At 41.8% G+C, this 18,166-nt stretch overlaps 1 protein-coding gene across 2 annotated transcripts; it reads right to left on the bottom strand.

The window, feature by feature from the left end:
* Positions 1-8,782: 8,782 nt before the first annotated feature.
* On the bottom strand, positions 8,783-13,138 carry LOC117553079. 2 transcript variants are annotated; one of them, XM_034226859.1, is made up of 4 exons: positions 12,762-13,138; positions 11,896-11,988; positions 10,783-10,894; positions 8,783-9,288 (listed from the first exon to the last, which is right to left on the bottom strand). In XM_034226859.1, the coding sequence occupies exons 1-4, from the start codon at positions 13,035-13,037 to the stop codon at positions 9,041-9,043; spliced, it is 729 nt and encodes a 242-aa protein (XP_034082750.1). In that variant the 5' UTR covers positions 13,038-13,138; the 3' UTR covers positions 8,783-9,040. The 2 variants fall into 2 exon arrangements, 1 of the variants encoding a protein (XP_034082750.1); XR_004570073.1 differs by lacking the exons at positions 8,783-9,288; positions 11,896-11,988; positions 12,762-13,138 and adding exons at positions 10,032-10,168; positions 10,259-10,478 and having other exon boundaries at positions 10,783-10,895.
* Between the last annotated feature and the right edge of the window lie 5,028 nt (positions 13,139-18,166).

Genomic DNA, 18,166 nt, shown 5'->3' with positions numbered 1-18,166 from the left:
AGGAGCGCCGGAGTAGGCTGAAGGAGAGAAAACGGAGGAGGTTCGAAGCTAAAATGTTGACTGCGATGGGAGAAGTTGTTTCCCAATTAAGGTGCATTGGGAGCCAACAAGAACGAATCATTGAGCTATTGCAGGACAAGCCCAATATGCCATAATTTCCCCCACACTGGGTATTCTCAGAATGAATGAATTTGTTTATAAAAACACTACCTCAGTTTGTTTATGGAATTAATATTGTTTAGATTACTTATTTATTTTCCTCGTTATGCAGTTGAATTATTATTTCAGCCCTGGCAATTGCCTTGTAATATTTGTATACACTAAGTGTTCACAATGTTTATATGCAATGATTATTATTTATTTGCCAAGTACATGTGTACATATGTATATATAGTCATTTCATTTTCAAAGAAGATAGTCAACTGCTATTGACATGTGCAGAAAAGGACCATATCTAGTTTTCATATATATATGCATTTATTTTGTACTTGCCCAATCATTTTGGTTGACATTACATGACATTGTAGGCGCTTTAATCCAAAGCGACTTACATACTCAATACTGTGGGCATAAAAGGAAAGGAAATAAAAAACAAATGTCTTCCACAAAGAATATGACAGTGGTTATTTGTGTGTGTGGGGGGGGGGGTGAGCTCTTTACAAAAGGTCACAAATCAGATTTCTGTGCAACACTGCATCTTGGTTCTGGGGATGCGGTGGCCCGTTATCTGCTGCTTCAACCTGCTCATCAACTTCAATTGCTTCCCCTTCCTCCAAGCACATGTTCTGAAGTATGCAACAGGCAGTGATTGCTGTGCTAATGTTTGCAATGTTTTTCATGTACAAACATTCAGACCCGGCGGCAGACATACATCTGTGGGCGGGCATTACATTTACCAGGGCCCACCCCATTTTAACGTAACATATGTGCATATATAGTTGCAGACAGATTTAAGCGTTATGTTTGTGCACGCAATGAAACCTTTTGAGCATAAGGAAATGTACACATGTGCTCAGGATAGAGGCACAAAAATAACACTACTTCAGCACCATGGATGGATTACCTATGAGTAATTTAAAACATGTAATTACATTACAGAAAAAAGCTGTGAGAATGCTGCATAATGTACTAAGAAAAAACAATGTATTGAGTCAAGGCTGTTAACATTTAAAGATGTAATAGAATATCAGACGGCTTTAGTTATGCAGCAAAAAACAGAATACTGCCAGAAAATATACAAATATAATATGCAAATGTATTTTAATTTCAGAGGATGAGCATCAGGAGGAAATTACATGTTAAACATCAGTTTGCACGAACTACTTTAAAGCAGAGGTGTGTCTCTTGGCGTAAAGAAGTGGAATTAAACAAATAACAAATAACAAATATATTGGCAAACATACAGTGAAAAGAACACACTGAAAAATACCCAATATTTTGTTCACATTAAAGCTTGAAAACAACGGCTTAGTCTACATCGTGATATGATTGTTTGCTACTTACACGATATACTCAGGGTGGGCCTAATAAAGCTGTAGCCGACGTTTCCCAGATGAATGGAACCTCCTCAGCAACATCTCTTTCCAAAACCAAGTTGGATTAAATTTGCTTTCCGAGTGTGAGACATGCTCCTTCGGTGCTCACTGAAAACGTTTTTCAGTGTGGAAAAAGAGTTCTCACATAAAGCTGTCGAAGCTCCAAAGGTAAGTGAAACCTTAAATGCGGTGAGAACACTTGGCATTGCCTCAAGCGTCGTGTGGAGATGACCAAGTATACGTTTTTCAATGTCCATTTCCCATCCTCTAGTGGTGTGATGCTGTCCACGTGTTTCAGAATCAGCTTTTTGGCCACAATGAACTCAGCATCAACGAGCGTGGTTCCAGTCAGTTTAAGCAAAGGTTCCACTTTTTCGGGCTCCAGGAAGAAGCTGCTTTCCGGGTTGAGTGATGCAATAGCCTCCATGAATGCGCTGTTTCGCTCTCCAAAGCGGCGCGCAATTTCTCCCGTAACTGCATCAATGCAGCTGTAAAACAGCTGCCGTTTCTCTGTCATCTGGTGGTTTTCTTGTGTTCCCACTCCCACTGTCTCTTCAACAAAATAATCCTCCAAAGTTGTGTTAAGAGTTTGCCTTCTCTTGGTGGAACCGGGATGGATAGTATTACCTTACATTACATTGCATTTAGCTGACGCTTTTATCCAAATTGACTTACAATAAGTGCGTTCGACCAACAAAATACAACTTGAAGAAAACAGAATCATATAAGTACATCAGGCTTCATAGAGCAAAAACATTTCAAGTGCTACTCAACTGGCTTTAGATAAGCCAGTCCTTTATTAGTATAAAAGTGCTTCGTTAATAGTATAAAAGTGCATCATAGTATCATCCGCTCTCTCCTGTGCGCACTCACTCCACATCTCCGTGAACACCTTTTCGGTGCGCAGGGCCTCAACACACTCTGGCAGTGTTGACAAGCTGTACTGCCGTTTGAAGGTCAATTTCCTCTGACTGCATCATCCTGTTCAGCTTTAGCTGGCTCAAGCAGGGACAATATCTTGCATATTATCTGGGTGTGGAATTTAAAGCTTGGCCTTAAAATTCTGCTCAGCAAGCCTGCTGCCTCCATCCTCAAGTCAGCTGGAAATGATGCAGAGTTTTCAACGTGTCGTAGTAGTTCCACTATATCCTGAAAAGATTTCAGAATAATCTGAACAGTGGCCAGGTGCCCTGTCCAGCGCTGTTCGAGTAAACGCTTCAGTGTGTTTCCCTGGTAATGTGCAGCAATGGTGGGCTTTCGTGTGAACTTGTAGAGGACATTACAGATGTTGAATAAATCCTCAATGGCTCTCTCACCGGACATGGCGTGAACAACGACCAAGTGCAGCTGGTGGTTGAAGCAGTGCACATATGGGATTTCTCTGCCCAGTTCATCTTGAAGGAGTCTTTGAACCCCACCGTGTCTTCCCGACATAAGACTTGCCCCATCGTATACCTGGCTGAGAATTGTGTCAGTGCTCAGGCCAGCTTTGCGTATTTCATCAATGAGTGTCTGTGTGAGGGTTTTTGCATCACCTGCAACTGCTGTGGCGATTGTCAAGAGCCTCTCTTTTATGACATAGTTCTCATCAACAAAACGCAGTACAATTGAAATGTTTTCACAGCCTGTTGGGTCTCGGGTTCCATCCATTTTGACAGTGTAAAAGGAGTCGCCTATTTCCTCAACAATATGCTCCGTTACAACTTTGCTCATCAGGTCAATTATTTCGTATTGTATATCATGGCTTATGTAGGAAGCATTTTTGGGAATGGTGGGGGCAATTTTCGCGAGTTCTGGGTCCTTTTCGATGGTATACTTAAACAATGATAAAAATAACCCACTGCCAGACTTGGACATACACTCTAAAGAGTCGTGGTCACCTCGGAAAGGAAGATTGCTGGTAGAGAGAAAAGTCACAATGTCAATAATGGAGCCCACGTAATATTTGTTACGAGCCAGCTGAGCTTTGTTGACAAGAGTTGTGATTTCCTGACCAGTCTCGATGCGCATTTGTTTTTCTCTCCACAATTTCTCACACACTAAATGTTCCTTGGAAGAGCTGTGTTTGCTAAGACCCGTGCCCTTTTGTAAGGCATGCTTCCAGTCTTTGAAGCCTTTTATGGTGAACGATGCGTCATGATGATGAGCCTTAAACTTTCTGCATGGGAAACAGTACGCAGCATCGCCTTTTACGGAGTATTCAAGCCAGGGTCGGTTTTGGTACCATGAGCTGGCAAAACTACGTTTTTTCCCGGAGAAGAGCCGAGAGGGGAAACTATCCAGGACTACCTGTTTTGGTGTATCCACGCCAAGGTCCTCTGGAACTAAAAAACTAAAATCTCCAAGATCACGAGTGTTTAGAATGGGAGCTGGGCCTGGGCTGCTAAAGGATGAACTGCTGCTCCTGCCCGGCTCCGAAGAGGCTTCGTCTGACAACGTTGACTCGGGACCTGGTGGAGGAGAAGGAATTCTTTCACACACACATACAGGTTTTGGGCCGAGGGCGACACCGTACTTCCGGTATCCACCATTTCACACGAGGTGCAAGCAGAATATCATAGTCTATTGCCTTAATCAATATCTAGTCAACTCTAAAATACCACATATATGCAATGGCATGATAATATTATTGTGACAAGTGGGGTATTCACCTGGTGTTTGCAGAAGATAGACGTAGATACTGCCAAAATCGACCGAAGGCCACTTTCGAGGGTCGTTTTTCCATACATCTGCAGGCAGTCTGTAAGGGCAATCGGACAACCCACACAGCTCTAGTTTACGCTGGTAACGACCTAGAGCACACCCCTCAAGTCCAGAGATGTAATCCGAAGACATGCAGCGATTTCTTCGGTCGTTAATTCAGAAAAAAAAACCTAGTGCGCTCTGCCTGGCTACATTACCTAGCTGTTTATATTAGCACCTCCAGGATATTAGCACCTCCAGGAAAATGGCGTATATATATATATATATGGCACGCGTTGCATTGTGGGTAGCTCGTGACGTCACTGTGTGTGAAAGAATAGGTGGCGGGGGACACGTCAAGTTGCCAGCATCTGGTGCTGAGTTGCCACAATCCTTTTGTGAGCTCTTATTGTTCGTGAACCACTTCCTAATATCCATTGTTGCCGATACATATAAAAAAGGATAATAGCCTAGCCAAACTAACCGCCACAGTAAACTGACAGGCTGCTGTGACGCGTCTCACTTTAAAAAAAAACACACACAACTCAACCCCGCGAAAAACCAACCGCGCACAGAGATTCATTCAGAATTTCATAGCAAAATAAAATAATTATATTATACTAATGTTTCAACATAGTTTAATACAAAAATAAATGGTATGACAAAGCCCTACAAATAACAACAATAAACATAATAATACAAACATTTAAAAAATATTTTTATATAATAATTTTTTTTAATCAGCCCTGATTTCTCATGGGCGGGCCCGGCCCCATGGGGCCCGCCCATGACGCTGGGCCTGCAAACATTTGAGCCTCCTGAACTTCGTTTTCAGTAGGCCAAAGGTATGCTCAATGACCACGTGTGCAACATTTAATTTCTGATTGAAACGACGCTGCCGAGCAGTTAATGGCCATTGTCCCTGTATGGCCTCTTAAGCTGAGGCAATAGTGGGTAGGCAGAGTCCCCAATGATGTGCATTCCCTCAGGCACCAGGGACTGGGGATCTTCATCAAGCAGCCTTCCAACAGCAGACAACCGGAATGCCCGTGCATCATGCCAGCTACCAGGGTGGCCCACATTAACATGACAGAATCGCCGCTCACTGTCACAGAACCCAGTAAGCACAACAGAATAAAACTGTTTTCTGTTGATATATGCTACTGGGTTCTCACAGTGTGTTTTCACAATAGGAATGTGGCATCCATCTACCGCACAGACAGTGTTGGGAAATCCTGCTGCACGAAATCCTAACTCAGAATTATGTAGGGCTTGCCCTGTGGGCCAGGAAATGTGGTGAGACAAATACGTAGTGACAAGACTACAGAATTCATGGAGATGCAGGCAGACAGTGGATTTGGTGATATTAAAACGATCAGCAACCCCCCTATAGGACTCCTGGTTTGATAGAGTCCACAGACAGGCAAGGACACTGTTTTGAAGCGCCACTTTACTGTATTGTCTGTTCCAGTAGAACGGGCCAATAGTCGTCATCACATCCTGTTTGGTAGAAAGGAATAAATGGCTTTTAATATCACCAGTCCAGATAATACACATTTGATGTTATTGAAATATATATATATTAGGGCTGTCAGTCGATTAAAATATTTAATCGCGATTAATCGCATGATTGTCCATAGTTAATCGCGATTAATCGCAAATTAATCGCACATTTTTTATCTGTTCTAAATGTACCTTAGAGGAATATTTTTCAAGTTTTAATACTCTTATCAACATATGAGTGGACAAATATGCTTTATGCTAATGTTTATTATCATTTTAACAATGACAAATATTCTCATGAATATTAAACATAACAACCTCTGAACATTACAAATATTCGCCTCAATTCAACCTGGAACCTCTCTCATACACTAATACAATACAAATGGTGTGTGTGTGTTTGTGTGTGTGTGTGCTTACGCGCGCGTGTGTGTGTGTGTGTGTGTGTGATGGATCGTTGGAGCTATCCTATGTGCAACTCAAGGCATATGCTCGAACGGGAGCTGCCTGGACGCTGCAATCATGTTGCGCGCACTATCCGTGCTGAGTGTGCTGACTTTTCGTACAATGTCCCACTGTCTGGCTTCCTGCATAAAGTCAAGTGCTCGGCGCAGTTGTGGCGAAATGTCGCTCCTCTGTTTTCATTTAAACAGCTCCTTATATCCGTTAGCGCAGCTAGCTAGCACCAGATGCTAACAACAACAATGCACGTAAGGTCTCTCTCTCGCTCGCTCGGGCCACACATACACACACCCTCCCGGTCCTCCCGATGGCCAGTCGGTGCCTGCCGGTGAGCGTGGAAGTGTGGTCTGCCACAAGCGGGCGGCAGGAGCGGGGCTGTCAGCATCAGCTTGTAGATGGTATTTTAAACTCGCTGCGCTCTGAAACTACGGGGCGGCCGAGGAAAAAAAATACACATGTGTTAATCGCGTTAAAATAATTAGTGGCGTTAATTTTTTTTTGCGTTATTAACGCGTTAACTTGACAGCCCTAATATATATATATATATATAATCGGAAATGACTTTTGAAGTCTGAAGGACTGTACTGTGGGACCACTTCTTCCACAATTTGTTGGACCTTTGGAACGGATCTAAGGAAGGCAGACACAGGAGCAAATGATGTGCATAAATCATTAGACCTATTCAACATTCTTTAGTGTTTTGCAGTTGTTGCCATAACTGCTGCTGCTGTAGGCCTATATTATCTTCACTTGATTTCAGTTTTATTCTTGTTTATTTATTGTATCTTTGTACTACTATCTTGCTTGCTTTCTATATCTTTAGTAAAGTAGCTTTTATCTTATCCCATTAGGACTAAAAAATACTAATAGTGTCATAATTTTGCACAATTTGTGATCTGTAGAGTAAAGTAATCAGTCCGGATAATCGATCATAATTTTTAATTTAGACTGATGCAGCCAGTAGTAGGCCTAGATACATGTAGTAGCGTACAATGTATTTTGTCTTTTTACTTGTGTATTGTATTGTGTATCTGTTTTTGTTACCTGCCTAGGTAGCCTACTACAGATGTAAATTAGCATGTTTGCTCAAACACATTTATACTTGATGTTCATTAACATGCTCTGTCCCTATCAAATAAAAAAATAAAAAGATACGTAATTACCTCTGCAGACGGTGTTCATCATGCCCTTCTCCATACAATACATGTGGGATTTCTATTGCATCCACTTCATCTGCAACGAAAAACGCCTACGCAATTTCCGCTATTGCAAACCCAGCCAGTCAAGCCGACTCCGAGTCCGAGCTGTCCGACTTAAAGGTCACATGTCATGGCCATTTCCACTGATCATAATTCCATTGTTGATGTCTACTAGAATAGATTTATACTGTGCAATTTTCCAAACTCACATTGTTTCGCATACAGCATCTCTGTAAACTATGTGTATTCACTCTCTCCACTAAACGGCTCGTTGCAGCTCTTGCCCCCCCTCCCTGTGAGCCCAGTGTGCTCCGATTGGTCAGCTCGGCCCCTCTGTTCTGATTTGTCAACCACCACAGAGGCTCTGCCCCTGTTGACATCTGCCGTAAAGTGGTTTAGCGGGTACTTAGCCCACTTAGCCCATGGTGTTTTTTCGGCTCTGAGCGGAGTAGCAGAAATGAAATCGCGTCAGTAAAGCCATATATGTACGAACCGGAGTCCGACCCTGAGAGTGAAACGGACCATGATGGACCTGATCCACCGTCCCAAACAAGAATACAGCAGGCGGTTTCACAGTGGAACGTTTTAATTTTGTATAGCTGCTACATTTCAGATGTAATGTTAGAACTTCATCATTTATTTACATCACAGTAACAAGTGTGTCCGCTGACTAACCAAACTTTCCAACTGTTGTTATTTAGGTGCACGTGTGGAAACTGCGCAGTAATGCCTACCGAGGTGGAAAACCTCTGTTGCAGGGAGATTAGAAAGGTGACAGTGTAGTGCCGATGAAAGGGAGTCGGGGGCGGTGAGTTTAGAATCAGGTAAAATACATGTCTGCTCTGTCTGACAAGCTAGGAATGACACGCTAAACCTAAGAGCACACACTAAAGGGTCCGTGTGGCAACACTATACCAAAGGTGAATTATGGTCCAAACAGGGTGTCACCACAACAAATACAAAAACACCAACAGTAGCACACAACATTATATACACCATACATACTTGTCATGTCAATAGACTATATGCCCTTTTATTTATTCTATAGTAATTGAATGTTTATTTTGTAAACCTCGCCATAGTTGGATTTAATTGCTAAACGTATTATGTTACAAATATCTTATCCTCCTATAGGTTTTAACACGAATGCACCAAGTCCCAGAACCCATTGTGTGCATGGTTGACCACCCCGGACTAGAACCAAACTGCCTCAATCCCTACACCCTGCAAAACCTCCACAATATTTATCGGTTTGATTATGGACCTTTGAGGCGTAGAACTGAAGAAGAGTAAGTTATCTTTAGCTATAATAAACTACTACTGTATTAGATGAAAAATCAAATTATGGTTTGCTATATATGAATGATCTAGGAGCAAATAATTCAGGGAAGAAAGGCTATCAAGTAGTTCCATCAAACTTTATTTTGATAAATGTACAAATTGATCATGTGTATATATACACTGTATGAGATAAGATGGACCTTTATTAATCCCTGTGGGGAAATTCAGTTGTTCAAGCAGCCAGAGGGTAAGGGTGAAAAACAGGACAGCACATATATGTTATCATCCATTCCTCCTCTTATAGGCGTTTTAGGCATCTGGCCTATCGCAGCTTCGTAAGCTGGTGCTGGGGCTTTTTGGGACGAGGAATCAGAGTGGTCATCCTGTCGTGTGTGGTCCGCCGGATACGCCAGGAGTTCCCTGATCTGGCTGGACAGTAAGTGGGCTTCCGACCGCCCCTAGACTAAAACGTGAGACATGGCGGGCTACCACTTCCTCCTTTGAGGGCCTGTCAAATTGAGTGGACAGGTCCTTTGGGATGTTGATTTTATTCATCTCCTCCACAAAGGGTGTTGGGTCCTCAAAGACTTCTTCAAACACCAGCCTCATCAGCTCACCCACGTACACTGAAAAATATAACATTCATATAATAATTAATTATTTGTATACACTTATTCATTACTCTTTTATTCTTTCATTGTACAGATAATTCAGTGTTCAGCATCCAGCACGCCTAAAATTACACCCAGAAAGAGAATCCCACCTGAACAAGCTGGAAGTCCACAATGGTGTTGCTTCCCAGGTGCATTAGTGTGTAGCTCCCAAACTTAGCTGAGTGGCCTGAAGAAAATATAATACAGGAGGTTTCAAGACTTTTTAACAGAATTTCAATGGATAAGTTTGATGAATTGTAATATACACCAGTAACTCTGGCACTAGACTGTCTTGTCTGTTTCTGCTTACCTGGAGAGTCTGCTCTCATATCTCCTGCAACTGTGACCTTTCCCCCCTGGTGGTGTAGTTGCTAGAAAATCTTCAGCTGATCAGTTTTCCACTTGTGGATAATAGCAGGCTCCAGATAATGCCTAGCATGCCTCCTGAAGGTCTCATACTGGAAGATCTCCAGCTGCATGGCTCTGCATATCTATGAATAAATAGAAAAACAGGACAAGTATTTGAAAAAGTCCACTTCTGTCATTTTTCATATGCTATGGATGTAAGATGGTAAAATACCTTTTTTAGTTGGAAGAAGGAAGCACCAGTGAAGTATGTAGCAGCAGATAATTGTAAGTTGCCAACCGGCGTACTTCCAATGATGGGCTGTCTCTCCCATTGTCTGAAGTAAGTGCAGTTTGGACAACGCTGTTTGGACGCCACAAAAGTCCCATTTTTCGTTTTTGGACATCACAGTCTGTCTTACAAAACGGACATTTTTCAAACAGCTGTCCGAGGCAGCTTTCAAACACAATGTACTTTGCGTCACTGTGCGTGGATCGTGTCTGAAGTCTAATGTAACAAAACAAAATTAACAATACATGTTAGATGTCAACTCTGAACAACAGTAATAGTAATGTGTACCAAATATACCAAACTTACGATACGTCAGATCCTTCTACAGTATCATCAGGGTGGTAACTCGAATCCAGAGTCTCTTCAAATTCAATCGAAGTCTCTCCTTGTTCCTGCTCCTACTCTAGTCGAGGTCTCTTGCTAGGTCCCAATCCTGGGCCCTTTATTGGTGTAGAGGACAAGGGGATTTCTGTGTAGGTGGAAGTTTTAGTGCCAACACTTTTGAAAGACACCGTGGCCTGGATGCCTGTTAATAAAAAGGGAAAAGTGCATAAATACTAAGTACATTAGATAAGACACTAATACATTGTAAAAGGCCAACAACTTGTGTACATCTGACAGATTAATTCATGAAAAATGTACAAACTACAAACAGCACTGTATTTCTTGTAGTCAACATAACAGTATTTCTGTGATATACAATAATATCAAATAAGGTTTTATTTATAGAGCACATTTAAAAAAGATGTTTGGTCGAGCCCAAGTGCTGTACATGTAATAAAAGCACAATTAAGGTAATGTATCTGTGATTTGTCAGTGTTATAGTCTACCTTTGCTTCTCACGTGTGCCGATTTCAGTGTTCCCCGGGCCAACTGTGTAGCAACAGAAATGGCGGACACTTTACATTCCACTGTCTGTGTTCCCACAGACCGTGTCTCAACCAGTGTTGTGCTAGTTACTGAAAACCAGTAACTAGTTACCATTACTAGTTACTTCATGTCAAAAGTAACTCAGTTACATTACTAGTTACTTACACCCAAAAGTAATGCGTTACTGTGAAAAGTAACGTTTTCGTTACTTGAAAAAAGGGCTAGCATTAATGCCCTTATAGCCTTCATTTCAGTACTGTTATTGCATTGGAGAATAATACAATCTGTTGATCAACTTGACATGCATTATATGCAATCTGGATTGCATCGATATTAGCTGGCTTTCCATTTTTGTATATTCTTTCTCCAGGTAGTTGGAAAAAGTTTTCCGTCCCATATGCCGTGTGCCGCCCGGACATGCTATCATGCTAACTAGCTCCCTGAAAGCGGGTGACTCCACTGTAGCAATACCCTGCATGTGTTCTACAACATACCGTGCAATGGCTTTATCGACTTTTCCCTGGCTAGCAGTCCCTTGGTTAAAATCCAGCCGCTGTTGCTTAGGTGGAGGTGGAGTGGCGTCGGCTGAGTCTCTGTGGTCTTAGCTACTAGCTTCGTCCCAGCATGTTGTTTTTGCAGATGTTTTAAGATATTTGAATTACTGGTTTGGGCAGTACGTAGATAGGATCTCTGACCCGCCAAGACACAACTTACATTTAACTAAAACGTTCTTTTCTTTGTGCTCGACAAAAGTGAAATAGTGAGAATATCTCCAGGTGGAGAAATAGTCTTGTTAGTAAACAACACAAACACGCCCACAGCCCGTCTCCGCATGTGACACAGGAAGTATCAAAGTACATTTACTCAAGTACTGTACTTAAGTACAGTTCTCATCTCTGTTCGCCTGGCTGTTGACTATATAAAAAAACTAACGGAGTAACGCACCATGTAGTAACGGTAACTGAGTTACTGAATTTTAAAAGTAATGCGTTAGAGTACTAGTTACTGCCAAAAATAACGGCGTTACAGTAACGCGTTACTTGTAACGCGTTAGTCCCAACACTGGTCTCAACCCTCTGAGTTCCCACACAAACAGTCTGTGGACGGTCTGTTTGACATCCGACTGTACTGGAGCAGTTGGTATTGTGTTCCTGCTGTGATGTACTCTAAGAAAGATACACATAGTAGGCCTATTCATACAATTAATTTAGTATCCGAGGAAAACAGTCAATTTCATAAAAGCAACACTTTTACAATTACAATGTTCTACAGATAGTCTGCTACCTTTTCCCATGTAGCGTAATATTTCAGACTCTTTGTAGCTCAGTAGCATAGATGCTAGGACCGCAAACTTCAATGTAATTATATTTGGCGACTGACCGTACATCAGCCAGAGTATACTGTCTATGAGTATTTCGTGTGTGTTTGCAGACGAAATTCTCCAGCTATGATTATCTATCAGTAATCAACACAGTTAGCTTGTCAGCTAATATGCTAACCTAATATGCAGTTTAACAGCTAGTCTAGGCTTAGCAAGAACATCTTACAATTGCAATATTATACAGTTAGTCTGCAACGTTCGGTCATTCATTGTAGCATGAAAACAATGTTTTTCATAACATCTCTAGGTTAGAGCTTCTAGCTTAGCTTATTAATGGTAGCTCGGTAGAATACACAAACGGCAACTGTAATTACTGACCGTACGGTTAAATCACCCGGAGTATACTGTCTATGAGTATTTCGTGTGTGTTTGCAGACATTCTCCTGCTATGAGATACATGTAAGGCCATGTGCTAACATCCGTGTTGAGGTCTGGGAATGCTAGGTAGCCCTCGTGTTTACCTCGGTAGCATAGCATTAGCATAGCATTTACAGAGTCGTGGTAGATACATTGTTTGTTTTAAACAGAATAAATACACAAACCACAATGAATACTTACAGGTTGTGTACCCGAATCTCCCGCTGGTCCAAACAAAGTAGGAACAGCATCGTCCTCCAATATCAGCTTTACAGCAAGTCCGAAGCTAAACATTTTTAAGTTTTTAAAGCTTTGGTCCGTGAAATGCCGCGCACACACAACAGTACCGGCTGGTAAATCAGCTGGAACAGTGTTAAAAAGGAATGTCAACCACTGACTTCGTCGTGGTTCTGCCTTTGGTACTGCAAACATTGTGGATTTCTCCACACAATACAGGCAACAGACCCTCCGCGACATGACTGGATAGAGCTTTGAAAAGAAGCAGGTTTTACGACACTTAATATGGTCGACTGGCAGAAGAAGTGACGTTGCACGGTGCAGCCACGTCACACGGGGCAGGAAGTAAACAATGGAAACTGAGAAATCTCCAACGAGGCTTTTGGGGGAGGTATTTTCTGTGTTACGGAGCGTCCACACTACAGCTTCAAAAAAAGCTTGGAGCTGGGCGTGTCTGAAGTTTGGGGATTTTATTCAAGCACCGCGACCAACAACCAATCACATGTATCTCCCGCCCCCGACATAGAAAGCAAAAACCCCCGGGGATTTTATGGGAGCAATATATATATAAACTCCCCAAACAGGCGAAAACCTACCAGTTTCACCCACTGTCTCTGCCACCTCCCTCCATGCCTGGTTCCTCCGGTTTGTATCCCGGTAGGTGAAGAGGGTCTGGTCATACAAAACCGGGTGATTTGCTACGGCGATCATTAGTTTCTCCTCCATCTTTTTTGGAAATATAGAAATGAACGGCGGGATATCTCTCCCAGTTTAGACGCGGTTTGATTGGCTACGGCTTGATCTGTCAGATTTTCCGAAACGGGATTTGATTGGCTGGCGCTGGCTACTCCGGCGTCAGAAGTTGAACATTGTTCAACTTCTGACGCCTGAGACGCCGGAGACGGACCGCTCTGCTACCCACAATTCAGTTCGGCGAAAAAAAGCGGCAACGTGACGTCACCCCATTCAAAGTGAATGGGCAGATTGAAGCTGTCGACGCTGCAGATGCTGCAGACGCTGTAGTGTGGACGGGCCGTTAGAGTTTACTCGCTACAGCAGGGGTGGGGAACCTTTTTCCTCTCAAGGGCCATTTCAATTTTTACAACATCCTCCGAGGGCCGTACACATTATTGACCTCTGCTTAAAAGCACTAAAATCACAGCTCATTCATTTGGCCTTTCTTTCATTCTGTGCAAAGAAAAAGCAACCTCTTAATCCAGATATCTTACCATGACTCGCGCATGCATGCACGTGCACGGTTGTGGCATGACCACCACAACAGAAAGATATGGACACAAGATGTGTGCAAATGTATTTAGTTTCCTGTCCATGTCATGGATGTATAATAAGAACTGGATACAGCGTGGGAGGCGGGGCCTCATTCATTCCTATGAGAGTTGCTCATTAGCGCATGATGATAAAATGGCCCAACTTTTGAGAGAGTGAAACGTCACAGATTACCCGGCATGCCTGAGAAGTACCCGTATGTGCGCTCATAGCGCATGCGCAGCTTTAACCAAAATGCTCGTTCACATCAAGCACGTCAATTTGCGTACACGTAACAGCAAGTGCGTTCATGACAGCATGGTAATGGATTGTTATTATGATGGATTTGATATTAACGAGGCGGCAGTTAGCAGCTAGCGGCTAGCTAGTAATGATCTAGTGATATCCAACAGAGCCTCATTTAGCATGAAATTATTACTGCACCGTATACATATATATTTATATACAGTGCAATAAGCTTCCCAGTGCAATACGAAGCTACAGGGACGTTAATAATGTCGGTAATATTAACTCTATTTAATACAACATTTACGGTACAAGATTTAATCATACAGCCCATGTAGTATGACAATGAATTACAGCAAACATGTGCAATATATCCATTATTACAGCTCCGTGGGATGGCAGTAAGACGATATGGATCCGTTGCCATTGTGCATCCATGGGTAAAGATAAACGCAACACACATTGGTTCCTCATACAGCATCTCTGTAAACTACGTGTATTCACTGAATTTCACTCTCTGCCTTTAACGGCTCGTTGTAGCTCCAATAGCTCCAGCCCCACCCTCCCTGTGAGCACAGTGTGCTCTGATTGGTCGGGACACGTAACATGAACGTGCCGGGCGGCGCGGTCCCGTGGATTAGATGCGCGTTCATAATGCAGAGGGAAATAACTCTCAGAATAACGTTATTAGCAAATGTTTACAACTTGAGGAACGGATGTTTTTAATAAGGGCTATACAAGTGTTCATACTGGGTAGTTTATTTAGTTAAAAAAATTATCCAACGAGTTACAGACCACTCTTTCCTACGGAGCCCCCTAGGGGACATGGAGAAGAAAAAAAAAAAAAAAAAATGTTTTGCGAGATAACGCAAAACCTTTGCGAGATCTTGCAATACTTTTGCGAGATCTCGCAAAACCTTTGCGAGATCTCGCAATACTTTTGCGAGATCTCGCAAAATCCCTTTGCGAGATCCCGCTAAAATGTTCGTTTAGCGCAATGTACTTCCGGCCGGTTCAGTTCGGCAACCTACAGTACTCTGGGGAAGCTTGTAACAGATGAAAGAGTCATGGAGGAGGATTTGGAAAGGTTTCTTCGTTCGAGAGAGGTCCCACAAGAGGACATCATGAAAATGCAAAGTGACAAGGTGGGTAGAACATTCAGTCAATTCACGGAATAAGTTACCGTAACAACACAGAGCCTGGAAAAGTCAAACACTTTATAAGTAATATGGAGGTAGCATGGCAGTTTTAATACGAACGTGAGTGACACAGTAAACTGTGTGTTTTTCTCATCATGTACCGTGCAGCTTTAAAAAATCCTTCTGTAAAAATTGTAATGCTGACTTCTGAATTTGATAAGCTCCGTTTGTTTACAAGTTAAGTGTTAGGTAGGGTGACGTTAGTACTGTGTAGTAACTAGCTTGCTACCTAGCAAAAAATGCGTTATTTGTGGTACACATAAGAATGGTTTTTGGTAATGTATTAGCTATTTTATCTTTGCAGGTTGACAAGGCAGTGCTAACCATCATGAATGATGAACAAATGGCAAAGTATATCACTTCATACGGTGACCGAGTAGCTGTCCTCTCCTTCTGTCAACAAACAAAGTGCAGCACAGATAAAGAGACTCTTCTACAGACATTAAGAGATAAAATAGGAGCACGGAAAAGTAAATCAAAAACAAAAGGAGCATTGTGTGGTGCATCAGGTGTGTTTCAAAAAGAAGGTGAAGGGATGTCAAGACAAATAAATAATGCAGCAGAAAAGACTACCAGGAAGATTGAAATAGGATGGCTTCATTTTCACAATAAGGAATACCAACAAGTGAGGACCTGCAATGGCGGGGGAACAAGACATGCATCGGTGGAAAAAACAACAACTGTTGCTCAGATTTTGGAAATGGGAAAGAAGCTATTCTTCCCAAATGGCCACTCAACAAAAGGGCGAGTTGAAGACTTTACCTTTGAAGTCTGTGATTTTAAAAGAAACCAGATCCCTTCAGATGACACTGTTGGCAGACTTTATGAACAAACCAAACTGAAGCTGCTTAGATTTTACATATCCACAAAAGAAGAAGCCCACCCAACAGATCAATCCCCATCTGAGGTAGAAACAGTTAGTGAAGATTCCTTATCTGTAGATTCATCTGTTGACATCACTGAGGGAGCAGACGCACATGGATCTGTTGATGCAGATGAATTGATTACAGATCTGCCGGAGCGTGGATATTCATCTGACAGCGACAATAGCGATCAGGTTTGTGGCAGTAGGAAATATAAAGTAACTTTAATGACAGGGACAGATGGAAAGAGATAGTGCTTGAATATTAAACTTCAGGTAATAACTAAATAAAAAAATGATGTACATGGATTTCATAAAACAGAAAGGTTCCATTGTGTGCCATCAGTCACCACAGTTTGTCAGCAACTTTCTACATAGCTATAGTTATGGTAGGCCTATTTAGCACACACTTTTGTCCAAGGCGTTACCAACATACCTTCACCTCTGTATGTTTCAATTTTTCCAGGACTTTGTTGTTGACATGTGTGGTCAGACGCATTCATTTCTTTGTGTTGCATATTTTTTTGCAATTTCATACTTTTATTTGTAATGCTTTGAAACACATCACTTATCTTAGAGACTCTGAGAGAAGATTGAAGAATATCTCAAAGTTATTGTACAGTACCTTAATGCTTAATAGGCTAATGTGTAGTCGTATGTATTTTTTTGCACACCATTTGATATTAATTGTGAAACATGTTTTTCTCCCTGCCATTATTACAAATTATTACATGGCTTAGTTGAATACTCGATTCTGATTGGTCAATTCAGAACACGTGACACGTTGTTAATACCGAACAGACAGACCGCTGTCAAGGACTTATTGACCGTTGTTAAGGACGCTCACATCTTCAGAAAGAAGTCCGGTCGATTTAACTGTATACCGTTGGGCCGAAAAGCAAACTGCATGCAGTTTGCTTTTCGAACTGGGACATGAAAAACAGCGCAGAAGTAACGGGGCAGAAACCCTCCTTTTTACGCAGCGGTCCAGACATAGACATCAAACTGCAACATTGATTGATTGATTGAAAAGTTTATTAACAGCTTGTATATTGGTTACAGTACAGTACAGCTCAAAACATACAATTGTTAAGGGGATGCAGACCAGAGAAAGACTTTCGTCTTGTTTACATCAGGGTCCCCCATTTCCAATTCATCATGTCATTTAAGACATATAAGACATACAGATGGCTTATTTACAATTTACATACAGGTGGTTTTTTACATACATATTGCTTATTTACAATTTTCATTTTAGATTTCGTTCCAATACATCCTAACCGGACATTTAAGACATACCAAGTCTACAGATATACAGTTAGTAACAGAGTCTAAAATGCGAGTATATACATAGATGGGGGGGGGGGGGAAGCTGTCCATTGAACGACAGGTTGAGATACACATATTCAGTTGCCAGTTACTTTGGCATTAGGGCAGGGATATCTAGATACTTTCCAAGGTTTGACATAATGAATTGTGCTACTTTTAAAGCAAGGAGCGATGTTTTCAAATCTGTAATCAAAAAGCTGCTAAAAAACGCAAGCAGTTCCTACCGTTGGCTTTTCAAACTGACAAGAGACGCTCTAACTGTTTTTCAAATGTAACAGTTTGAAAAGCAAGCTGTCTGATTGTCTTTAGTTTTCCGCTGTCGTGTGATAGCAACATGGAGGATTTTAACATTAATTTGAATATATTTGGAGAGTACAGTAATTTGGAGGAATGGTTAGTGGCTGATGAGTCCCCAGTGAAGAAAAGAAAAAGACAAGAGGGACAAGAAAACAGCGGAGAAGTAACGG

This window comes from Gymnodraco acuticeps, unplaced genomic scaffold (genome assembly GCF_902827175.1).
Source record: "Gymnodraco acuticeps unplaced genomic scaffold, fGymAcu1.1, whole genome shotgun sequence".
Taxonomy (NCBI): Eukaryota; Metazoa; Chordata; class Actinopteri; order Perciformes; family Bathydraconidae; genus Gymnodraco; species Gymnodraco acuticeps.
The sequence above is the reverse complement of the archived record's forward strand: the minus strand, read 5'-3'. Positions and strand labels throughout refer to the sequence as shown.

Bases quoted from the DNA above. Each gene is read 5' to 3' on its own strand.
- LOC117553079 (XM_034226859.1), bottom strand. From the start codon at position 13,037: ATGTCGCGGAGGGTCTGTTGCCTGTATTGTGTGGAGAAATCCACAATG. The intron at 11,989-12,761 runs GTAAGTATTCAT...TATCTTTCTTAG, and splicing joins GAGATTCGGGTACACAACCT to AGTACATCACAGCAGGAACA. The intron at 10,895-11,895 runs GTTGAGACCAGT...AGCACAACACTG, and splicing joins TTTGTGTGGGAACTCAGAGG to GTTGAGACACGGTCTGTGGG.